Source organism: Geotrypetes seraphini, chromosome 2 (assembly GCF_902459505.1).
Source record: "Geotrypetes seraphini chromosome 2, aGeoSer1.1, whole genome shotgun sequence".
Lineage (NCBI taxonomy): Eukaryota > Metazoa > Chordata > Amphibia > Gymnophiona > Dermophiidae > Geotrypetes > Geotrypetes seraphini.
Genome location: NC_047085.1, coordinates 501,287,220 through 501,313,570, shown reverse-complemented (window position 1 = coordinate 501,313,570; position 26,351 = coordinate 501,287,220). Strand labels below are relative to the sequence as shown.

Genomic DNA, 26,351 nt, shown 5'->3' with positions numbered 1-26,351 from the left:
AGGGGATGGAAGAACTCGAGCTTGTACTCTTCCTGAAAAATGTCCAGCACCGAGCGGTCTATGGTGACTTTCACCCATTCTTCCCAATAAACTGTTATCCTCCCTCCTATCCTGGGTTTACGGCTGCGATCTTGGCGTCATAACTGCTTTTTTGGGGGCTCCTCAGACACAGGCTGTGGAAGATTGGGGATGTTTAGCGCCCCAAAATCTCTGCCTCAGGCTCTGGAAGGATCTCTGGGTCGAAGATCCTGCCGAGTTGTGATGAAAGCACCTAGAGCCATGAAAATTACCATGAGCAGACTCCCTAGGGGTCTTTGGCCTGCTATCTGGTAAAGACTTGGGTTTGAAGTCCTGTACACTAGTCATTAGATCATCCAGTCCTTTACCAAAAAGCAATTGACCCTTGAAAGGCAATTTGCTCAGTTGCTTTAGAGGCACCCATTGTCTAATCTACAGCATTCTATGGACAGAGAGACCTTATGCAGAAATCTTGCTGAGTACTCTGAACAGATCATAGATAGAAACATGATGGCAGATAAAAGGCCAAATGGCCCATCCAGTCTACCCATCCTTAGTACCCATTCCTCTCTCTAAGAGATCCCATGTCTGCCACATAATCCACTCCCTCCAACAGGAAATGGCTGTCAGCGTTGTTTTCACCTGCTGGGGTCCATTGTAACTTCGAGTGGCACACCCACATGATGTAGGACACTGCTGCTATCTTTAATCCCAACACCGCAGCTTCAAATTGTCTCCTATGAACAAAATCCAGCCTTTGATCCTGCATGTCCTTTAACACAACTCCCCCTTCGCTAGGGAGGGAGTTGTGCTAGGTAACTTGTGCCACCAGGGAATCCACCTTTGGCGAGATGAAAAATTCAGCATCCATGGCCTTTTCTACCTGGAGGGGGGGGGACCTCTGGAGTATCCCAAAGGTCCGTTAACATCTTAGTGATGTCCGGGTGCAAGGGAAAGCACCTAATCTGAGCTTTTTTGCTGCTGATCAGCGAGCACTGAGTTACAGATGACTGGGGCTGCTCTATCTTTAATTCTGAGAGAGACTCGGTGAGCATCTCTAATAGCTCTCAGGGCTTAAAAAGCCTGCACACTGTCAGGTCCTTTCCTAGATCCAGGGCTGCTATCTGGTTGGCCTCTGGTATCTCCAAGTGGGAGGCCATATCACCTGCCAATGAGGACCCTGACTGGGAGAGTAATGGCATAGTTCCCAAATTCTCTTCCTCCCAGTCTTCATTAGACTGGACTCAGTCACTGGAGCATAGCTTTGCTGCGGGGCACAGGCACTCTGAGTGGAAGAAAACCCCGGCGCTATAGCTGCCAAGATTCCTGAGGGGTTAACGCAGCCACTATAACTGAAGTATGCTTTGTACATCATGACCAGGACGCTTCGAGGGTCCCTGCAAGCACCCTCATGTCTCCTCCTGGGGTTTCCCAGTAATGGTGAGACAGCACAGCTGGCATTTCCCAGCTCTGACCAGGATTTCTGATCTGGGAACCCAAACCACCAGAGGGACTAGGGGAGGCTAAGCCCATGGCTCCTGCCCCCCCCCACCCCAACTTCACATGCTATACTGCACATGGAATACAAATGGTCTTTGGCCAGTATTCCACCAATAATCTGGCATGAATCCAGAGTATCCTGGCCTGAGGAGTTCATCTAACCTGATTTTGAGCAAAATCAAGGTGCTTTGAGGCAGATAAGAGGCTTTTATTAAAAAATTGTGACATGCAAGATGGCCATCATGGCAGCGATTTTGGTACTAAAACAGCCTATGGGAGCTACACTAGGGGTCAAAACCCAGCACCCAGCAATTTTAGGGGTGGGGAACCCTGGCACTTACTCCAGAACCCCCCTAAAAAACACTTTTTTGAGACCTCCCCTCCCCATTTTCTTTTATGGGCTGTCAGCCCTGTACTCACTGTGCAATGCTTTATGCTGAGCTGCATAGGCTGACTGCAGCCAGTTGAAGGGGAGAACCTCAGCCTCGGTGAAGCCTGGAAACTGGACTGCTTGCTTCTTCCAACTTCCTCTCATTCCTTCCGGCGGGACCAAGATCTCAACTAGAGAATGACATGGGGAAAAAAATATGTCCCTGTCACTGCCCCATCCCTGGCCCACCGTCCCCTTCACCGTCTCGTCACTGCCATCCCATTCACCGCCCCGTCACCATCCCAGCAGCATCCATATAAGCCTCAGTACTGCAATATTTAGCTTATTCCCTTCCTTATAAATCAAAGTTCTGGCTGCTGAACTAGAGAAAGAGATGTTCAGCTGGCAGGGTTTTGTTTATAAATTGTTATCAACACAACTAATATTCTACTTTATCCTAAAGCAAAAAAAAAAAAAAAAAAGAAAAAGAAAATAAATAGAATTTTTTTTTTCTACCTCTGTTGTCTGGCTTCTGCATTCCTCATTTTCTCATTCAATTCCTTCCATTCACTGTGTGTCTTCTCTCTGCGTCTTCCATTTGCTCTGTTACTGTGCCTCTTCCTTCACTCCCCCAATTGGTCTGGCACCCATCTTCTTCCCTCCGCTCCCCCATAGTCTGGCATCTGTCTTCTTCCCTTCCAGCGTCTTCTCCCCACTCTGTTTTCCACATTTCCCTTCAGGGTCTGTTCCTCGCCACCCTCCTTCAATGTCTGTTCTATTCCTTTCTACCATCACCCTTCCCTCCCTCCTTCACCATCTGTTCCTTTCTACTACCCTTCAGCTCCTCTCGCGCGGCCTATCTATCTACCTCCCTCCCTCTTACTTTTGTGGCACGTTACAATGTAATTTGTGCAAGCCGCTGGAGCCTGCGAGCTCGGTCCCCAAACAATCTCACTTCTGTGTTACTATTTTCCCCATTTCTAATATCTCCCCTATGTATCTGGCATTGCCCTCCCTGTGTCCATATACCATCCCCATGACATGTATGTCCTCTTTATGTCTCTGTCCCTATGCCCCCTTGCACATAATTTCCCCTCTGTTTCTGTTACCTTCCTGTGTCCAGATTTCCCCTCTCTTCCTCTTCCACACCAATGTGTCTCTTCTCTTCAACCCCATCTAGCTTCTTTCCCCCCCCTGCTTCCAGCATCTGGCTCACCTGCCTGTCCTCCCCTTTCTTTCCTGCTGTGGGTTTCTTTCTCTCCCTCTTCATCCCCTTGGCCCAGAATCTCTTTCCCTTTCACTCCCTCCTTCCTAGTGTGAGCCGGGAACACACGCGATTGTGCGGTCCAGCAGCCCCCTCCCGCCCGATTGCAGCGTTCCGTCAGCTCCCTCCCTCCACCTCACCTTAGATGCAGAGTTTGCTGGCTTTCTTTTTCGCCCAGCCGCACGTTTTCAAAATAACGCGCACGCTCGGCTGCTCAGTTGTTCAATCTTCTCCTCTGACACAACCGGAAACAGGAAGTTGCAGCAGAGGAGAAGATTGAACAACTGAGCAGCCGCGCATGTGCGGCTTTTTGAAAGTGTGTGGCTGGGCGAAAAAGAAAGCCGGCAAACTCTGCATATAAGGTGAGGTGGAGGGAGGGAGATGGCGGAATGCTGCGATCGGGCGGGTGGAGGCTGTTGGACCGCGCGATCCTTGATTGCCTCACTGCGGAGACAAGACCATTCACCGCTCCATGGGGCGGTGAATGGCCTTGTCCCAGTCCCCGCAGTGACCACTATTTTTTCTTTCCCCGTTTCGGCGGGTTACTCGCGGCTACTCGCAGCTAGCCACGGGTAACAACCACCGTGTCATTCTCTAATTTCAACCCCTCACCGAACTCACATGTGTGCCGAGGATGAGGGGGAAGAAACGCAGTCAGCCCCAATCCTGGAAAACCGCCATGGAGCTGCTTAGTTTGTGCTCAAGCTCACTGTGGACAGAACCTGGGGCGAGCCTTGCTCCCAAGGGGGACAGGCTCCTGAGCTCCTGAATTATTAGTGCGGGTTGGCCAAGGGGGGCCCTGCCTTGCAGGCAGCCCCCTTGGCTACAGACTTCTGACCTAAAAGTCTGTGTTCTCCTGCAGCCAGAGATGTCCCAAGACCAGGAACATCTACAGCACCAGAAAAGCCTCTCAACCGGATGATAAAATCCCGAAAAAGAAAAAAATAAACACAAGCAAAACAGACAGGCTCCTACCACCTCACATGTAGCAAGAATAACTGAGGAGTACAGGACAGCCAAGGGAGAAGGAAGGCGGAGTGGAAAAATGCAAATGAGGCTCTCTATACACACTCTGCGGATGAAGGTGTATAAACCCCATAGTTCAAGACTGATGTTCATATTGAACTAGAATATGCCTTAGGACACGTCACCTCTGGTCCTCAGAAATCTTAGGTCTCTGACTATCTGGGTTTGGAAAAGGACATCTCTGCAACAGGCACCTCTAACAGAAATTTTGTGAGTGATGAAGGAGCTCTCCAGAGGAGCTTGTGGAGAGGTCTCTGAGAGAGATCGCTAGAGGAGCTTGTGGGGAGGTCTCTGCCTGTGAGGGATATGAGAGAGATCTCTAGAGGAGTTTGTGAAGAGGTCTCTGTCTGTGAGGGATATGAGAGAGATCTCTAGAGGAGCTTGTGAAAAGACCTCTTTGCCTGTAAGTTATTAACGAATTCTCCAGAGAAGCTTGTGAAGGGGGTCTCTCTAGCTCTCAGCTGCTCATTCCACTCTTCAGCTCAGCAGTTTTACCTCATTCTTACTGGACTCACCTGAACAGCTGCTTTTCCCAGTGTCTCTTTCCTCTGATCTCAGTTCATCCCTGATGTACGGCTCTTCCCCTCGTTCAATGTGGGATATAATATCGGGAGTGACATTCAGAGACCCTATTCCTGGGGCAAACGTACTACATTAGGTTTCCTATAATTACTCTGGCTGTGCTGAATATTTTCAACATAAAGACATTCATAGACTCCAGTTATAGAGACAGTTCATTCAGAGTATACAGTTTACCAACTGGCTTCAGATTTTCCTAACAGGATTAATGCTATCATGATTTTGAAACAAAACAAAAGCTGCAAATAATGGGTTAAACCTAGAACTGGATACATCCTTTTGATCCAATGTGAATCATAACATAAACATATCAGCTTATATACCGCAGGACCATGAAGCTCTATGAGGTTTACAAAAGAGAAAAAAACCCCAATTGAATGGAGAAAATTTGTTACTCAAATATTTGGCAAACAGGTATGTTTTTAGATACCCCTAAATTCCAAATAAAGCCGTCTGATACGACAGTAAATGTTGGTGATTTTTAAAAAAAAGTTTACAGCTTTTCACAGGTGGGAAGGTAAAGTTCGAATACGAGCATCTCATATGTTTGCTAGTAGCAAGAGAAAAAAGATCGGTAAAATATTTGGAAGTCCAAACAAAACCTGGTGACAGAAGCAGCCAAACTTTAACTTTCCCCGTGCCTCCACTGGCAACCAGTATAATTCACAAAAAAAAGGTGTTATAATATGGTCTTACTTCTTCAGCCCAAAAATCAATCTGACCGCGGGGTTTTGAACTATAAGTAATCACTGCACATTTCTCTTGGAAACTGTCAGGTAAACAATATTACAGTAATCAAGTTGACTAAGAATCAAACATTGGACCAAGAGTCTGAACGATGAGGCATCAAAGTAAGCCCTAATAGAACGAAGTTTCCAGAGGGTAAAGAATCCCTTCCTGACCAAAGAGTCCACTTGATTCCTCATGGTCAGACTCTGGTCCAATATAACACCCAGTATTTTGGAATCCAGTGGGGAACTCTTGATCAAGGAGTTTGTGTGTAGCTCGCTCAAAGACTCTTTATGCATCTCTGAAATCCAGCTCTCATTATGAACAATGCAGTGCATTATCAGCCTCATCTCAAATATACACTTATGTCTTTGAAGACACGCTGTACCTCCTGTGTCCTTTCTGCAGAGTACATAGGTACTGGATGTGGCAGGAACTTACACGGAAGTTACACATCTAGAGACAGAGGACAGAGAGCTGCCACTAGTCCTGACTCCTACGCCCCTCTAGAAGAAACCAGCAGACAGATAACAGGAATAAGGCGGGTGCCTAAGGTACAGGGCAGTGGAATCAGTGCACCAAACCTTCAACTCTGACCCCGACTACTACCAATATTAGGCTTTAAGGGCCCTTTTTACAAAGCCGCAGAAGTGATTCCTGCACGGCTGTAGTACCTGAAGATTGGAGGGTGGCTAATGTTACGCCGATTTTTAAAAAGGGCTCCAGAGGAAATCCGGGAAATTACAGACCGATAAGCCTCACTTCAATGCCGGGCAAAATGGTAGAAACAATTATTGTCAAATACATTGGAACCTCGGTTTGCGAGTAACCCAGTTTGCAAGTGTTTTGCAAGGCGAGCAAAACACTCAGCAAACTTTTGACTCGCAAACCGAGCACTGCGCCGATAAACGAGCACTTACAGTGCAGGAAGCGCCGCTTCGGGGGATTCCTCTTCCATCTTCCGGCCAGCCTTCCACATCGGGTGCCTTCCGCAGGTTGGCGGACCTCTGTCTGGGCCTGCACGGCCGGGTGCCGTCCCGCCTGCGCATTGCTTGTGATGCACACAGCGTCAATCATCGGCGTTGTGCACGGCGTGCAGGTGGGGCGGCGCTCGGCTGCGTGGGCTCGGGTGGGGGCTCTCCAGCAAGCGGAGGGCATCCGACGTGGAGGGCTGGCCAGCGGATGGAGGAAGAATCCCTTTGAAGCGGCACTGTGGGGTTCTTCTTCGGATGACAGACAGAGGAGGCGGACGGAGGAGACGGTGCTGCAGCACCCGGCACCCGACAGGTACAGACCCCAGGTTCTGGAACGAATCTTCGGTGTTGCCACTATTTTCTATGGGGAACTTTGCTTTGATAAACAAGCATTTTGGATTACGAGCATGCTCCTGGAACGGATTATGCTCGTAATCCAAGGTACCACTGTATATTTTATTGAGCCTAAAAGAAACAACATACCAAGCAACAGAACAATGCAGCATTACAGGCTCACAGATTTAACATAAACCCCTCAAACCCCCTCTATCCACCCCCCCACCCATACCAACCCCCCCAGTCCTCCTTCACCCAGATACAAACAATAGAATCCTTCCAAGACACAAAATAGAAAACAAGTTAACAGTTCAATAATCGGCTACGCGCCAAGAGAGTCATGGTAGTCCAAAAAGGTTCCCAGGTACGTTGAAAGACTCTTACATGCAATGAGGAGAAATCCTGCACTCCACGGCGCTCCCACATCAGAAGGGTAATCATTCGGCAACGCCACAAGGAAAAGTCTGGAGCGTTCACATCCAGCCACTTAAGCAAGATGCACTTCAGTGCAATCAGAACAGTCCATCGAAGAAAAGCACCCAACCCAGGGCGCTGGGGATGAAAATGTAGAGAGGCTCCAAACAAAAGGAGAGGAGAACGTTGCGTAGTAATGTTCCAAGTAGCATCCACAAAGAGGAAATCAGCCTCCCAAAAGGATTAGATGGAGGGACATGTCCAGAACATATGCCCCAATCCAGCATCAGGAGCACTGCAGCGAGGGCAAACAGCAGAAGCTCAAATCCCTGCCAAGTGCGCTCGCTTAGGAGAGATGTACAAGTGAAGGACCAGCTTATAATGTTGCTCCCAAAAAGTCGTGTATTTACTGAGAGCAGGTAAACGTTTAACCGCCTTCAGGATAAGATCCTCAGGCAATTCAACATCAAGATCACATTCCCAGGCCTCCCTTAAACGGTCAGAGTCAAGCAAGGGGGCCTCATCCTTAAGATGCCTATGGTGGAATTTCAGAGGAACAGGCAATTGGGAACCAAATGTAAATGCAGTACACAACAGCTCTTGGCAAGAAGCCGTAAGGTGGGCACAGGATAAGGAAGCAATATAATGACGAATCTGTATGTAAGCAAAACCATCAGTAGGAGGGATGGCAAATTCCTCACACAACTGAGCAAAGGACTTAATGGTCCCATCGTCTTCCACCAAATGAAACAAATAATGAATTCCCCCCCCTGCTTCCCAGGGTAGAAACAATTATAAAAAATAAAATTGTGGAACACATAAACAAACATGATTTAATGAGATGGAGTCAGCATGGGTTCAGCCGAGGGAGATCTTGCCTCACAAATTTGCTTGACTTCTTTGAAGGTGTGAATAAACATATGGATAAAGGTGAGCTGGTTGATACAGTGTATCTAGATTTTCAGAAAGGTTTTGAAAAAGTTCCTCATGAGAAGCTCCTGAGAAAATTAAAGAGTCTTGGGATAGGAGGCAAAGTTCAGTTGTGGATTAGGAATTGGTTATTGGAAAACAGAGGGTAGGGTTAAATGGTCATTTTTCTCAATGGAGGAGAGTAAACAGTGGAGTGCCGCAGGGGTCTGTACTGGGACCGGTGCTATTTAACTTATTTATAAATGATCTAGAAATTGGAACGACGAGTGAGGTGGTTAAATTTGAACAGTTTAGTGTCATCTGCAAAGTTGTTAAAATGCATGTGGATTGTGGAAAATTGCAGGGCGGACTTAGGAAATTGGAAGACTGGGCGTCCAAATGGCAGATGAAATTTATTTTTTTTTTAAATATCATCTTTATTAAGCAGAACAATGAAAAACTCTGGCAAGAAATACAGTAAGAGCCAACACAATAACAATAAACCACAGTCTGCGAGATGAGAAGAAACAGTTTTACAATTTTTCAAATGGCAGCTGAAATTTAATGTGGACAAATGCAAAGTGATGCACATTGAGAAAAATAACCTGAATCACAGTTACCGGATGCTAGGGTCCACCTTGGGGATTAGCGCCCAAGAAAAGGATCTGGGTATCATCGGAGACAATACAATGAAACCTTCCACCCAATGTGTGGCGGCGGCCAAAAAAGCAAACAGGATGCTAGGAATTATTTAAAAAAAGGGATGGTTAACAAGACTAAGAATGTTATAATGCCCCTGTATCACTCCATGGTGCGACCTCACCTGGAGTATTGCGTTCAATTCTGGTCTCCTTATCTCAAGAAAGATATAGTGGCGCTAGAAAAGGTTCAAAGAAGAGCGACCAAGATGATATGAGGAAAGACTATAACGGTTAGGGCTCTTCAGTTTGGAAAAGAGACAGCTGAAGGGAGATATGATTGAAGTCTACAAAATCCTGAGTGGAGTAGAGCAGGTACAATTGGATCATCTGCGAAGGAGGCCTGTATATCACACCAATGTAAATATATTTACCATTCCCTCTGTCCAAATTGATCCACAGTGCCTCTTCCTTGCCCTGCAGATCCTGCAATTGTGTGGCTTTAATATAGTCTTTAAGGCAAAACAAAAAGAAACCAACAGGAACTGCAGTATAGATGCAACGCAAAAACAAAACTGCAGAAAATGTAAAAGGTGAAGAAATTTATTCAATAAAAATCATAAAAAAACATGTTTAATAGCATCAATAAAAATAATTGTATCCAAGGACTGGTTCTTTTTTTTTTTTTTTTTTTTTTCATCTTTATTCCTTTTTATTTCTTTCAACAAGTGTACAATATTATTACAAGTAATTCACATCATTCACTTGACATTCTTAAGCAATATTATTACACATGTTTTAATTCCCTCCACCCACCTCCCATCCCCTCCCCTATCAACAAAATATTTTATCCAAACATATACATATTTAGACTCTCCCTCCCCCCCATTTTTACAAATTATCCCCTAAGGAAAAAGAATAACCCTTAATCATTACAATATTCAATTAATGGCCTCCACACCTCCTTAAACCTTTTAAAATATCCCCTCTGTACGGCAAGAAATCTTTCCATCTTATATAAATGACAAACTGAGTTCCACCAAAAACTACAATTCAATCTAGAACAGTCTTTCCAATTAGTCGTTATTTGTTGAATTCCCACTCCAGTAAGAATCATCAATAATTTGTTGTTTGCTGCAGATATTTGACTTTTGGCCCTCATACACATTCCAAAAATCACTGTGTCGTAGGATAATGCTACATGATTTTCCATCAATATATTAACTTGATCCCATATTGATATCCAAAATGCCTGAATACATGGACAATAAAATAAAAGATGGTCTAAAGTTCCAATTTCAATTTTACAATGCCAGCATCTATTAGACTTAGAGCAATCTAATTTTTGTAATTTAGTAGGGGTCCAGAATGCTCTATGCAACAAAAAGAACCATGTTTGCCTAATAGATGCCGACATCGTACCTTTAATTCTCCAAGACCAAATACGTGGCCATTGAGATGCATTAATTTGATGCTTAATCTCAATGCTCCAAATATCTCTTAATCCATTTTTTGGTTTCTTATTCAAATAATTAGATATCATTTTATACCACTTTGCGGCCTGGTGTCCCAGAAAATCTGCCTGGAAACATAAGAATTCTAAGCTGTAATGATCATTTAAAGATTTCCATTCAGGGAACCCCACCTGAATAGCCTGCTTCAATTGCAACCACTTATAACTTTGTTTTTTATTCAGACCATATTTATGTTGCAATTGTGAAAAATCAAGCAGCTTACCATTATCAATTACTTCCGTTAAGGATCTTATACCTGCTTTAATCCAATCCTTCCAGACAATCTTAAACCCGCCTATTTGTATCTTGGAGTTTACCCAAATAGTCTGCTGTTTCGATTTTAAAATAGAATCACTAGTTAATTTATCTACAAATCTTAATGTTTTCCAAGTATCCATTAATACTCTATTGTCTTTACGTATTCTAGGCACTTTTATACCAAGCAGAAGATCAAGCCTAAGTGGAAAAATAAGTGATCTCTCCACCCTTAACCACTCTGGTAATTGTTCCAAAAGCTCTGGGAGGACCCAATACATACCTTGGCGCATGATATAGGCCTGATGATACCTATAAAAATTGGGAAAATTTACCCCACCCTCCTCAATTGGTCTTTGCAAAGACACTAGAGCCACTCTTGCAATTTTACCCAGCCAAATAAATTTAACCAGAATACTATTTAATTTTTTATAAAAAGACCCCTGAAAAAACACTGGTATCATTCCCAATTGATAGCAAACTACAGGCAAAATCATCATTTTAACAGTTTGAACTCTTCCCCACCATGACAAATGTAAAGGATTCCATTGCTCACATAACTCTGTTACTTTTTGTAATAAAAATTTTTCGTTTATTCTCATTGTCTCTTCAAGTGTTTTATTCAACCAAATACCTAAGTATTTTATACCATCCTCTTTCCAAATAAAAGGGAAAGAATCAAGTATACCTTTTGTACAATGCACATTTAAAGGTAAAATTTCTGATTTATTCCAATTTATTTTGTATCCTGAGAATTTTCCAAATGTATCTATTATCTCCAGTAGACATGGAATTGTTGTTTCCGGATTCCTCAAATGAAGCAATATATCATCTGCATAAGCGGATACTTTATATTCCACTCCAGCACATGGAATACCCTCTATGTCCTTTGCCTGTTGAATAGCTAACAACAAGGGTTCAAGAACTATATCAAAGAGCAAAGGAGATAATGGACAACCCTGTCTAACTCCCCTCTGCAATTTAAAAGCATCTGAAAAATTATTATTTATGTATAAACGAGCAGTTGGGGAGCTATACAGTGCTTGAATCATTTGTATAAATCCGGATCCAATACCAAACCATTCCATAGCTTGATACATGAAATTCCATTCTACACGATCAAAAGCCTTCTCAGCATCTAGTGATACTGAAAAAGCCGGATCATTAATTTGTCTTGTTAAATAATACATCTGAAATGCCAGTCTAGTATTATTTGAAGAGTGTCTTTGAGCAACAAATCCAGTTTGATTTATTCCTATTATATGCGGAAGAGCTTTAGCCAATCTTAATGCTAAAATCTTAGCTAATATTTTACCATCTACATTTATTAAAGATATAGGCCTGTAATTTGACACCAATGTTGGATCTTTATTTGGCTTTGGCAAAACAATAGTTAAAGATTCTGCCATAGTGCCTGATATACAACCTTTATTCAGTTGGTACTGATATAGTTTTAATAAATATGGTAAAAGGGAAATTTGAAATTCTTTATAAAACTCCACTGTAAATCCATCTCCACCTGGAGCGGTCCCAACTCTAAGGGATTTCAATGCCATTTGTAACTCTTTTAATGATATAGGTTTATCTAAACTTCCTTTTATATGATCAGGAACCTTAGGTCCTTTAACTAAACTCAAAAAATCCAACCCATCTTTCTCTTTATCTAAATAAGACTCAGAAGAATACAGTGACTTATAATATTTTAAAAATTGTTTTAATATATTTCCAATTTGAGAATGAGAATGTCCTAATTCATCCTTAATTATGCTTATTTTCTCCTTTCTTTTCTTTGCTTTTAAATAATTTGCCAATAATCTTCCAGCCTTATTTGCACTACCATAATACATCGTTTGCTGAGCAAAAATATCTTTCCTTACTAATCCAGAGGAAATTTCATTATATTCACATTTTTTTTTTAACAATAATTGAAATGTCTCTTGTTCCCATTTATTAACCAATTTTAATTCCAAATTTTTAATTTCTTTTTCCAAATTTGCAAATTGCTTTCTTATCTGTTTCTTTTTATACGCAGAATATGATATAATTTGTCCTCTCATAGTTGCTTTGAAAGCATCCCATAATATTCCAATCGACATTTCCTCTAGGTCATTAAGTCTGAAATATTCATTCATTTTTATCTGAAATTCAGTGCAAAATTTAGAATCAGCAAGCAAAGTATTATCAAACCTCCATACAGGTTTGGAATTATCTTGATCTAATAAGTTAACTTCTATCCACACACCACCATGATCAGATATTACTATTGGTTCTATGTCAGCTTTTACAACTTGCTGTACAATCTGATCTGAAACAAATATATAATCAATTCTTGAAAACGATTGATGAACATGTGAACAAAATGTAAATTCCCGATCATTAAAATGAAGAATACGCCATATATCTTTCAAATTACATGCTTGTATCAAATTTTCTAATCCCATTGATTTCATAATTCTACTAGGCTTTTTATCCATTATTGGATCTATAACAGCATTGAAATCCCCAGCCACCACTAAATTAGTAGTAGCCAGTGGTAAAACTAATTGTTGTAGAGATTTAAAGAATTCACTTTGATTCGAATTAGGTGCATATATATTTAGTAACGCCATTGTATTACTGCCCATGCTCATGTCAACAAGTACCCACCTTCCTTGAGGATCTGCCTTTACCATATTAAATGTTGCTGAACATTTTTTATTAATCAATATTGCTACTCCTGCCTTCTTTTTTACCGCTGGTGCAAATAAACATTGTTTTATCCACTTATCTGTCAGCTTCATAGACTCTGTTCCAGACAAATGTGTCTCTTGCAAGAAACATATATCTATATTTTGTTGTTTAATATATTCCAATACCTTTTTCCTTTTTATAGGGTGATTAAGGCCATTTACATTCAAAGAAAAAATTTTAAAACCCATTTTACAAATAAAATATAAAATACATATATAATCCACTCAAACATAAAATATACATTTTTTCTTTTTCCTTAAACCAATATATGAGTCTCCCTCCCTCCCCTCTTTCCCCATCCCCCCTATTCCCATCCCCCACCCTCCCCTCCCCTAACACAAATGCAAACTTCGAAACGCACATATTACTGAGCAAAAATAAACTCCCCACAGGCAATAACATACTCATTTTTCTTTCTCTAATCTTTCAAACAACCAACACTAAATTATCCTGCAGTCAATCCATTCTTCAATACCCTAAATACCTATATTTACTATAATTCTTTATTATATACTTCCCCTCTCATTCAAATTTCCAAACATTCTTCCATCCTATACCTCTAATATATTTATAAAAGTATATACCCAATATTTCGGAAACCATTTCTTACAATATATACCCCCCCAAGATTAATATTATTATTTTATTTTATTTATTTTTTTTTAACCTAAGTTTCTCACAACTTCAATGGAACATACATCACTCCATCCTATAATATTCATTTTTTTTTTTTTTTTTTTTAACCTTACATCAAAAGAAGGATCAAACATTTCAACCAAGCAGACCTCATATTTTTTTAAAACTCTCATTAATTTTCATTGCATCTTCAATCTATTACAGTCTATTCTCCATTCTGCAGAACTGTAACACTTGTACATCTTCATCCTGCTGTTTCAGTCTCTTATTCCATCTTCTTGCAGATTGCTATTTCATCTTTCTCCAATAAAGTATTTTTGCAACATCATCCTTATATCTCAGTCAATTTCAGATGCAAATTGTAAATCTAAATAATGCTCAAGTCATTTCCATCAGTCCATCTTCACATCTTCTTCTCTTTACATCAATAGTCTTTTGTATTTTTCATCTTATTATATTCTAAATTCCCACATTTCTCCAATGCAGCATTTATGTGTCCTCATATTATCTCAGTCACGCTCAAATGCAAATTATAAATTCACATTAAGAAACCATCCAAATCTTATAATTGTTCCTCATATTTTCTTCACTTCCTATATGCTCCATCCCTCTTCTTACCTTGTCAAAATCTTCTTTTCTTCTTTTCTTATTGTCTCTTTAAAATTTTTCATTTCTTTTCTTTAAATCTTGTTTGAAATGTTGATCCCCCTTAAACCTAACTGCAACAATTTTCTAGAAAATATTTTCTCCTTTTCTATTTTTTTTCCACTTTTTCCTTCTTTATAAAATATCTTTCAATTTTCACTCAAAAATATAAACCAAAAATAATCTAAGTATATTATTTATTACATTTTCTAAATAATTTCATGAAACCATAGGCAAATTATATTGATCTAGAAATTCCTGTAATTTGCCTGCTTCTTCAAAATTATAAGTTTTATTCTCATAAGTTACCCTCATAATAGCAGGGTATATCAATCCATATCTTGCTCCCATTGCTCTCAGTTTAGGTCTTAAATCCAAAAGCTGTTTTCTTTTGTAGGCTGTAGCTTTTGCAAAGTCAGGTACTATAAAGATCTTAGAATCCTGGCATTTAAGATCCTTGTTTGTTTTAGCCAGCTTTATAATCTCTACCACCTGCTGATGTCTTAGCAGCTTAAAGATTATTGGACGGGGACCCTTCTGACTATTTGATCTTTTCATCGGTATCCGATGTGCTCTTTCTATCTCCAAAGGAAAAGAACTTTTAAATGGCAAGATCTTTGGGATAAAATTAGTCACAAATTGAATAGGATCATTCTGCTCAATCCCCTCAGGTATCCCAATCAGACGCAAATTATTCCTTCTTTCACGATTTGATAAGTCTTCAAAATCCTTTTTCAACGCCTCTATTTCTCTGTGATCTTTTTTACACACCAGCATCTCTGCCTCAGATTTCTCAGCATGCTTTTCTAACTGCTCAATTTTGAAGTCAACTGCCTGCATTCTATTTGTCAGACTCTCTATTTCCTTCTTCACATCTTTTATATTTTTAGCGTTATCACTTACTATTTCTTTAATTTTCTGAAGTTCATTCATCAAATCACTGTTATCAATTTCTTCCTGAGGCAAAGGGACCGCTGTCGGGGATACCGAATCAATTTTTGTTCTTTTTTTTACTTCCTGCTCCTGAATTCACCGGATTACTTTTACTAGTTTTACCCGAAGCCATTTCTTACTTCAATTCTCTCTTTTCCTTCACTTTTCTTTAATTTTAACTGCCAAAATCTTAATAAAATTTGCCTGTCACAACAGAGCTAATCCTCTACCCAGCCATCTTCGTGCGCTGCAAAGTTCTAGCCCAAGGACTGGTTCTTGTTGTAGAGCGTACCGGACCCAACATGATCTGTGTTTTGAAAAACATTTCTTCCTCAGGGGTCCTACAGGAAATGGTAATTTAGAGTGATAAGAGATAATGAGTATAAAAATTGTGCTATACCAGTGTTTCTTTTTTCTCTCTTTCGGGAGCTAGTAGCATTTTTTTGTGTTGAACCATTTTATTGAGAATTGCAAAAGACAAGAATACAACCAAAGACTAAAGAACTACAGTGTCAATCAGCATCCCCCAACCTTCCCTCCTCCCTCCAGCTACTGCACTTCTAGAAGATGCAACCCAATACCATCAAATCCCACCAAAACAATAACTTTCGGAAATCTGTGTTCTGATAATCGCCGAACCCCTACCCCCCACAAAACAGAACCACATTATCCAACAAACAATAGAAACAACCCCCCACAACCCAGCTTTAAAGGAACCTCAAAAATCTGAATTATATCCCATCCTATAAGACCACTATAAGAACGACTGGCTGCAGGAATGGTGCAAGGAGATGAACTTTGGGTTCCTGCACCACGGAGAGGCACTGCAAGGACTGCTTGGACCAGACGGGTTACACCTGACCAAGAGGGGGAAGAACGTCCTTGGACACCGTCTAGCCCGCCTACTACACAAGGCTTTAAACTAGGTAAGTTGGGGGAGGGTACGGGCTTTAAACTAGGTGAGTTGGGGGAGGGTACGGGCTACCAATACTATTTTGGAACTGAACTAAGTAAACACTGCATTGGGTCACATTACAATTCTAGGTCTAGAGGGAGTACACACTGTAATTCTGGGACCAGCGAGAGTGCACACGCTGCAAATTGCACTAAAGGAGCTCAAGTAGCCCAAACGGGAATACCCCCACAGGGTACACACATTACCAAGTCTCTGATAGGAGCGCACTGTAGTTATGGGGAGTCCGGGATAGGTACACGCTGTAGCTCTGGGTCTAGGGAGTGTAAGAGACAAGCGAAAAATACTAATGGTGGTCTAGTTGATATAGAGGGATTGTCCCCACTGAGATACAACAAGCACACAACATGGAGGGCTATGTACGTCAACGCCCACAGTCTGGGAAACAAGATCCTAGATTTGGAGACAGAAATGAGGAATGCCGACCTGGATGTGGTGGCGATATCTGAGACCTGGCTCACAGACTCCCACGGATGGGACATGGTCATACCAGGTTACAACTTGCTTCGTCGGGACAGGGAGGGCAAAATGGGAGGTGGGGTAGCATTATATACTAAAGATGACATTAAGGTCACCAGAATCACAGATGTACAGTACACTGGGGAATCCCTTTGGGTAAATTTGGCCAGAGGGAAGGACAAATGCCTGTATATTGGCGTGGTATACAGACCCCCAAAACATCAAGAAGACCTAGATTTGGAATTAATCGGAGATATAGAGAATATCACCTTGCGGGGGGACACAGTATTGGTAGGTGACTTCAACATGCCCGATGTGGATTGGGTCACGCTTTCCTCTGCTTCCGGCAGCAGCAGGAAGCTATTAAAAACTCTTTGAATGGAGCAGGACTCAGGCAACTGGTATTTGAGCCAACAAGGGATCAGGCAATTTTGGACCTGGTACTTACCAACGGAGAAAGTATCACAGAGGTCTCGGTGGGTGAAACTTTGGCCTCCAGTGACCACAATATGATATGGTTCAATCTCAGGAAAGGTTTCACGAAATCTACCACATTGACCAAGGTTCTCAAGTTCAAGGACACAAACTTCCAGGACATGGGAGACTTCGTTCACCAGGCGCTACAAACCCAAGCAGATACCGACAGCGTGGAAGAAATGTGGTCAACTTTGAAAACCACCATACAGGAAGCAACAAACCGCTATGTTAAATCAGTAAGCAAACAGAGTAGGAACAACAAGCCACAGTGGTTCTCTATGGAGATCTCAGACCTCATCAAAGAGAAGAAAAAAGCATTCATCTCTTACAAACAATCAGGGACACAGGACTCCAGAGTAGATTATCTGACCAAATCAAGAGCCGTCAAAGCGGCAGTTAGAGAGGCCAAATTCCGCATGGAGGAGTCTCTAGCAAAGAATATCCAGAAGGGAGATAAATCCTTCTTCAGGTATATTAGTGACAGGAAAAAGAACTCGGGTGGGATAGTACGACTCAGAAAACCAGACGGAGACCATGTGGAGACGGACTCGGAAAAGGCCCAACTGTTAAATGAATACTTCTGTTCAGTCTTCACCCGCGAGGTGCCGGGAATCGGCCCTCAACCACATACAAGGATTAAATCAGTAGACCTGTTTAGTAATTTCAAATTTACACCCAGCAGCGTCTACTGCGAGCTGTCAAAAATCAAGGTCAACAAGGCAATGGGGCCTGACAACCTACACCCTAGGGTACTCAGGGAGTTGGGAGATGTCTTGGCGGAACCACTATCCGCGCTCTTTAATCTCTCCCTTAGTACAGGTAACGTCCCGATGGACTGGAAGACGGCTAACGTCATTCCACTACACAAGAAAGGCTCCAGGGTGGAGATGGCAAACTACAGACCAGTGAGTCTCACTTCAATAGTGAGCAAACTAATGGAAACCCTAATCAAACACCAAATGGATAGGATCATGGACGAGGAGAATCTGCGGGATCCCCGCCAACATGGATTTACTAAGGGGAGATCGTGCCAATCCAACCTGATCGGCTTCTTTGACTGGGTGACGAGGAAGCTGGATGTTGGTGAGTCCCTGGACATCGTCTACCTGGATTTCAGCAAAGCATTTGATAGCGTGCCACACCACAGGTTGCTGAACAAGATGAGTTCTTTAGGTTTGGGCGACACTTTAACCAAATGGGTTGGGAACTGGCTTGGAGGTGGGCTTCAGAGGGTGATGGTGAATGGCACTCCCTCCGAGATGTCGGAGGTGATAAGTGGAGTGCCACAGGGCTCCGTCCTGGGCCCGATCTTGTTCAACATCTATATAAGAGACCTGACAGAAGGGCTTCGAGGTAAAATAACATTGTTTGCCGATGATGCCAAACTGTGCAATGTAGTGAGCAAAAGCACAACAGACAAAAAAGCAATGGCAGACGATATGGTGCATGACTTACTTCTGCTGGAGCACTGGTCTAGGTCCTGGCAACTCAGTTTCAATGCCAAAAAATGCAAAGTCATGCACCTGGGAAGCCAGAATCCATGCAAGATCTACACCCTAAATGGCGAGATCCTGACAAGAACTGTAGCAGAAAGAGACTTGGGAGTGATTGTCAGGGAAGACATGAAGTCGGCAAACCAAGTGGAGCAAGCTTCATCCAAAGCAAGGCAAATCATAGGTTGCATACGCAGGAGTTTCATCAGCCGTAAACCTGAAGTCATTATGCCACTGTATAGATCCATGGTGAGACCGCACCTGGAGTACTGTGTGCAATTCTGGAGGCCGCATTACCGCAAGGATGTGCTGAGACTGGAGTCGGTCCAGAGGATGGCCACCAGGATGGTCTCGGGACTCAGGGAGCTCCCGTACGAGGAGCGGTTGGGGAATTTGCAGCTCTACTCACTCGAGGAGCGTCGAGAGAGGGGAGATATGATCGAGACATTCAAATATCTCACGGGCCGCATCAAGGTGGAAGAAGACATCTTCTTCTTAAAGGGTCCCGCGGCAACAAGGGGGCATTCGTGGAAAATCAGGGGCGGGAAACTGCACAGTGACATTAGGAAGTTCTTCTTCACTGAAAGGGTGGTTGATCGCTGGAATAGTCTTCCACTTCGGGTTATTGAGGCCACCAGTGTAGCGGATTTTAAGGCCAGATGGGATAGACATGTGGGATCTATCCGCAAAGATAGATAGCGAGGATCACTGGAGTGGGCAGACTTGATGGGCCGTGGCCCTTATCTGCCGTCTATTTCTATGTTTCTATGTTTCACTTAGCCTATTAGGGAATCTCACCATGCTAATATGTACCCTTCCCAACCATCCCTACTCCTAGGGGCTAGTAGCATTTTTAAAGTTAATCCAAGTTAAACCCACGCCAAATAACTCCATAACACTACCAGACCTAGAATGCCTCGTTTTCTCAATAGGCCACGACAAAAAAATCACGATTATACTAGTATACAGAGCACCTTTCTTTCCTATGCCTAAACAAATTATAGTCCTAGGAGACCTCAACTTTGCAGACTACCCAGAAGTCACGGGCACCCCACGAGATTTCATCAAAACACTGTCAGATCTGAGACTCACTCAACAAGTCACCTCTCCCACTCATTCCTCTGGAAACACACTGGACCTAATCTTTCTCCCAGACGGCACACAAATTGACCAGAAAACATCCTTGACGACAAACATCGTGGTCCCCTGGACCGACCACCATATAATCACGTTCAGCCTGCACACCAGAGTTAAAGAGGCATCAGACCGAACAAATTCCCAGGAAACAATTATGTTCGACCCAAAGTCTGTAAACCCAACTACATTTTCCCACAGCATCTCCAAACTACAACTAAGCACAAACTCCCTAGAAGAGAAGGCACTGACCTGGCACTCAGGCATTAAAACACTCTATGAGAACCTAGCAAAAGTCAAGGTGACCAAACCTAACTCACGACCATTCTCTTCACCCTGGTTTACAGAAGACCTGAGAGTACAAAAAAGGAGAGTCAGAAAAGCAGAAAATACTTGGCACATACCGTATTTTTGCGGATATAACGCGCGCGTTATACGCGATTTTACCTACCGCGCATACCCCTCGCGCGTTATATGCCTGAGCGCGGTATAGAAAAGTTTTTAAACATAGTTCCCACCCCGCCCGACGCCCGATTCACCCCCCCAGCAGGACCGCTCGCACCCCCACCCCGAACGACCCGCTCGCACGCGCTCCCACCCGCACCCGCATCCACGATCGGAGCAAGAGGGAGCCCAAGCCCTCTTGCCCGGCCGACTCCCCGACGTCCGATACATCCCCCCCCCCCCGAAGGACCGCCGACTTCCCGACAATATCGGGCCAGGAGGGAGCCCAAACCCTCCTGGCCACGGCGACCCCCTACCCCCACCCCGCACTACATTACGGGCAGGAGGGATCCCAGGCCCTCCTGCCCTCCACGCCAACCCCCCTCCCTCCAACGACCGCCCCCCCCCAAGACCCTCCGACCGCCCCCCCAGCCGACCCGCGACCCCCTGGCCGACCCCCACGACCCCCCCACCCCCCTTCCCCGTACCTTTGGAAGTTGGCCGGACAGACGGGAGCAAAACCCGCCTGTCCGGCAGGCAGCCAACGAAGGAATGAGGCCGGATTGGCCCATCCGTCCTAAAGCTCCGCCTACTGGTGGGGCCTAAGGCACGTGGGCCAATCAGAATAGGCCCTGGAGCCTTAGGTCCCACCTGGGGGCGCGGCCTGAGACACATGGTCGGGTTTGGCCCATGTGCCTCAGGCCGCGCCCCCAGGTGGGACCTAAGGCTCCAGGGCCTATTCTGATTGGCCCACGCGCCTTAGGCCCCAACAGTAGGCGGAGCTTTAGGACGGATGGGCCAATCCGGCCTCATTCCTTCGTTGGCTGCCTGCCGGACAGGCGGGTTTGGCTCCCGTCTGTCCGGCCAACTTCCAAAGGTACGGGGAAGGGGGGTGGGGGGGTCGTGGGGGTCGGCCAGGGGGGTCGCGGGTCGGCGGGGGGACGGGCGGAGGTTCTTGGGGGGGGGCGGTCGTTGGGGGGGGGGGGGGGTTTGCGTCGAGGGCAGGAGGGCCTGGGATCCCTCCTGCCCGTAATGTAGTGCGGGGTGGGGTTAGGGGGTCGCCGTGGCCAGGAGGGTTTGGGCTCCCTCCTGGCCCGATATTGTTGGGGAGTCGGCGGTCCTTCGGGGTGAGGGTGCGAGTGGTCCTGCCGGGGGGGGGGATGTATCGGACGTCGGGGGGGTGCATCAGGCTTTCAGGATGGGGACAGACCTTCAAGGGGGGACAGGACTTCAAGGGGGGACAGTGCACGGAAGTCAGGGGGGGTGAACGGAGAGTCGGGACAGCGCACGGAAAGTCAGGGCGGGCGAAAGGAGCGTCGGGCATCATGCGCGTTATATGCCTGAGCGCGGTATAGAAAAGTTTTGGTACATATCATCGTGATTTCTGCGCGCTATACCCCTGTGCGCGTTTTACACAGGTGCGCGTTATATCCGCGAAAATACGGTAACTCTCAATGACGAGGACAAATCTTCCTGGAAAAACTTGCTGCAAAACTACAAACTAGCCATACATGAAGCAAAGAAAGCACATTTCACCGCTCTACTATCCAAGGTCCCAAGCAGATCGAAGGCCATCTTCTCAATAACGAAAAACCTATTCTCCTCATCCCAAGGTCCAATGCATTCCCAGAAAATGAACCTAGACTGCGAATCCCTCTCCACCTTCTTCTACAACAAAATAGCAAAGATGTGCGCAAATCTGGACTCAGAGGCCAAAGCACTCTCATACACCCCAGAGACAACCCAAGATGACAATCCACTCAAAACGGAAACCTTGAACAGTTTCAAACTGATCTCCCACAACGACCTCAAAACCATAATCAACTCCTTACGCCCCGCAACCTTGATCCTGGACCCATGTCCCTCCACTACACTCCTGAACACAAACGAGGAACCCATCCAACCCCTAATAAATGAGTCCCTTACGACAGGTATAGTTCCATGGAGCTGAAATCTGCCTTAGTAAATCCATTCCTGAAAAAAACCAACCATGGACCCAGACAACCCAAGCAGCTTCAGATCTGTCTCAAACCTCCTATTCATCTCAAAAATATTGGAAAAGACAGTACTCACGCAATTGCAAGACTTCATGGAGACAAACGCCACCCCCTCCAATTTCCAATCAGGCTTCAGGAAACACCACAGCACAAAAACTGTGCTTTTGGACATCCTAGATGACTGCTGGAAAATCCTAGATGATGGAAATGACGCACTTCTGGTACTATTAGATCTCCGCCTTCAACACTATCAACCACTCTCTCCCTCTTGTCCAGGCTAAAGTCCATTGGAATCGGTGACAACGCACTTCAATGGAGGGAGGGTGGAAGGAATACAAGGGTTATAATCAACTATTATTATGGATGGGGGAAGGGTGGTTTATAAAGTTTAAAATATGTCTAAGTGGATAAATGTGTAATTTTATGTTTAAAATATGTAGTGAATTATGGACTTATGTTAAGTTTTTAGATACTTGAATGATAAAGAATAATTTGGGTGGGGGGTTATTGATCTGTAAGAATCTTGTAATATTTTAAGTGATGTCTATAATGTAAATGTTTTATTTATTGTTCTTCACTTATTGAAATTATTTTAAAATGAATAAAGATTATTAAAAAAAAAAAAAATTCTGTATTATATCTCCCCTGTCTCTCCTCTTCTCTAAAGTATACATAATCAGGTCTTCCAATCTCTTCTGGTACATCTTTTGGCACAAGCCCCATACTCATTTTCATAGTAAATGATGGCAGATAAAGACCCGTGAGGTCCATCCAGTCTGCTCAACATTTTTTTTTCTTTGATATTTCTGCCATAGAAGTTTGCCTACAGAAGTAAAAAAAAAAAAAAAAATTTTAATAATAATTTATTTCTTATATACCGCTATACCGTGAAGTTCACTCAATAGGTGTAATAGTGAAATTAATACTTCTAGAACACACACTTAGAATTCAAAAATATGCTCAGAGACACGAGCCGCAGCCCCAAGAGAAAATGGCCTCACCACCCAATCACTGCATATTGTAAATTCCAGGGAAAAACAAAATTCTTTGCTGCAAACTAGCATAGAAAAAGTTCTTATACTTTGAACAGTCACAAGCAATCACTTAGCTTGATCAAAGGTTCCGACGGGGCCCGTTTCGATCCTGCGTCAGGGAACCAAATGGAGCACTCGGCAAAGCTCTCAAAAAGTGGTGGCGTCTCAAAAATTCAAGTTGCATTCATATATACGAGCCTCCTCCACTGATTTCTCTAAGTTTGCAGCAAAGAATTTTGTTTTCCACTGGAATTTACAATATGCAATGATTGGGTGGTGAGGCCATTTTCTCTTGGGGCTGCGGCTCATGTCTCTGAGCGTATTTTTGAACTCTAAGTGTGTGTTCTAGAAGTATTAATTTCACTATTACACCTATCGAGTGATTTTTTGACTTTGGTATGTTTCCCTTTAATCACTCTTGGTGGGGCTCCTTTTACAAAAGTGCGCTAACATTTTTAACGCACGCACCGGATTAGTGTGCGCTAGCCGAAAATCTACCGCCTGCTCAAAAGGAGACGGTAGCGGCTAGCGCATGCAACAATTTAGCGTGCGCTATTCCGAGCGTTAAGGCCCCAGCGCGGCTTTGTAAAAGGAGCCCTAAGTAGAGTACCAGTTTTTGGGTTTTCCCCATATCTGTTTGTAGAAGTTTAACTGGCACGGTCTTTAGGTTCCAACTGCTGAAGTCGCTGTCCAAATTCACTCCAGCCTTTCTAAACCATCCCAAAGCATTGCAGTTCCCATCAAAGCCCTCGCCAGCTCATCCCAATCATACAGTCATATAGGGTACGTACACTGATCACGCAAGTCTGCTCAGTTCCAGCCCTAGTTCTTCAATTTGTATTCTTCACTTTCCGATTAGAGATCTTCTGTGATTGTCCAACACTTTTTTTGAATTCTGTCACCATTTTGCTCTCCACTACCTCCCTCGGGAGGGCATGCCAGGCATCCACCATCTTTTCCATGAAACATAATTTCCTATCATTACTGGCTACGGCCATCACGTTGTCACGCTATTTTGTCACCTTCAGATCCTCAAGACACTATCACCCCAAGGGAGGGTTACCATATAACTCCAGAAAAAGGAGGACAGATCGAGACACCCAGGTTTTACTTCCATTGAAAGCAACCGAAATAAGGAGGACAGATGGAGACACCCGGGTTTTACTTCCGCTGAAAGCAACCGAAATAAGGAGGACAGATCGAGGCACCCGGGTTTTACTTCCGCTGAAAGCAACCGAAATAAGGAGGACAGATCGAGACACCCGGGTTTTACTTCCGCTGAAAGCAACCGAAATAAGGAGGACAGATCGAGACACCCGGGTTTTACTTCCGCTGAAAGCAACCGAAATAAGGAGGACAGATCGAGACACCCGGGTTTTACTTCCGCTGAAAGCAACCGAAATAAGGAGGACAGATCGAGACACCCGGGTTTTACTTCCGCTGAAAGCAACCGAAATAAGGAGGACAGATCGAGACACCCGGGTTTTACTTCCGCTGAAAGCAACCGAAATAAGGAGGACAGATCGAGACACCCGGGTTTTACTTCCGCTGAAAGCAACCGAAATAAGGAGGACAGATCGAGACACCCGGGTTTTACTTCCACTGAAAGCAACCGAAATAAAACCCAGATATCTCAATCCATCTTCCTTTTTCTGGAGTCATATGGTAACCCTACTCCAAGGTCCCTTTTCCATGCATATCAGCCTCTCACCTCCTAGCACATACAGCTCCCTAGGATTCCTACTCCCCAAGTGCATCACTCTGCACTTCTTTGAATTGAATTTTAGTTGCCAAACATTAGACTATTCTAACTTTTGCAGATCCTTTTCTCATGTTTTCCACTCCCTTCCAGGGTGTCCACTCTGTTACAAATATTGGTATCATCCACAAAAAGGCAAACCTTACCTTCTAACCCTTCAGCAATGTCACTCACAAATATATTGAACAGAATCATCCCCAACACTGATCCTGGTGGCACTCCACTACACACCTTTCCTTTTTCCGAGCAAATGCCATTAACAACCACCCTCTGGTGTCTGCTCGCAATCCAGTTCACCACTTTGGGTCCTAAATTGAGCCCTTCGAGTTTATGTTTAAATGTTTTTTATTCATTTTCAATAACAAGCTTACAAAGAAAAAAAAACAGAAAATACAGCATCAAGACTAACATCCAGTTCTATAGTTATCCCTTCCCCCCTCCCCAAACCGAAAAATAACAAAGGCATCTCTCATGCTACAACCAGTCATCCAGCAAATATGTAGATAACCATTCAACAATCTGCTGCGAGCATACGATGTCAAAGTGTGCCAGAAAGGCTCTCATATCGAATAAGAACGTTTTCCCTGAGGAGAATCTATGTCCACAAAATCACGGAGCTCCAAAGCAGGAGCCCTTCAAGTTTATTCAAGAGCCTCTTATGAGGAACTATGTCAAAGGCTTTGCTGAAATCTAAGTAAATTATATCTAGCACGTATGTCCTCAATTCAATTCTCGGGTTGCCCAATCAAATTCATTTGGCACGATTTACTTTTAGTAAAGCCATGTTGCCTCGGATCTTGTAACTTTCGTACAAGGGAGGTCACTATCCTTTCCTTCAGCAACGCTTCCCATTATTTTACCAATAACTGAAGTGAGGCTTACTGCCCTGTAGTTTCCTGCTTCATCTCTGTGACCACTTTTGTGAAGAGGGACCACATCCGCTCGTCTCCAGGCCCACAGAACCTCTCCCATCTCCAAGGAGTTATCAGCTACATATTTCCATGCTTCTTTCTGTTATTTAAATATCTAGCAGGCTTTGAATTGTATCATCCCTTTTCCCTCTCTTTTCAGAGGTTCTGAGGATTTTCTCCTTTATTCATTACATGATTGA

At 43.7% G+C, this 26,351-nt stretch overlaps 1 protein-coding gene across 3 annotated transcripts in view; it reads right to left on the bottom strand.

Moving 5' to 3' along the window:
• LOC117354479 (jerky protein homolog) overlaps positions 1 to 26,351 on the bottom strand; it is a 63,533-nt gene that overhangs the window by 25,115 nt on the left and 12,067 nt on the right. For 2 of the 3 annotated variants that reach the window (XM_033932109.1, XM_033932111.1), the window contains exons 3-4: positions 4,694 to 4,813; positions 1,939 to 2,079 (exon numbers count right to left, since the gene is read on the bottom strand). In XM_033932109.1, coding sequence (XP_033788000.1) covers positions 1,939 to 2,079; positions 4,694 to 4,813 — 261 coding nt within the window. The remainder of the gene's footprint in view (positions 1 to 1,938; positions 2,080 to 4,693; positions 4,814 to 26,351) is intronic. The other variant, XM_033932110.1, reaches the window with a different exon arrangement.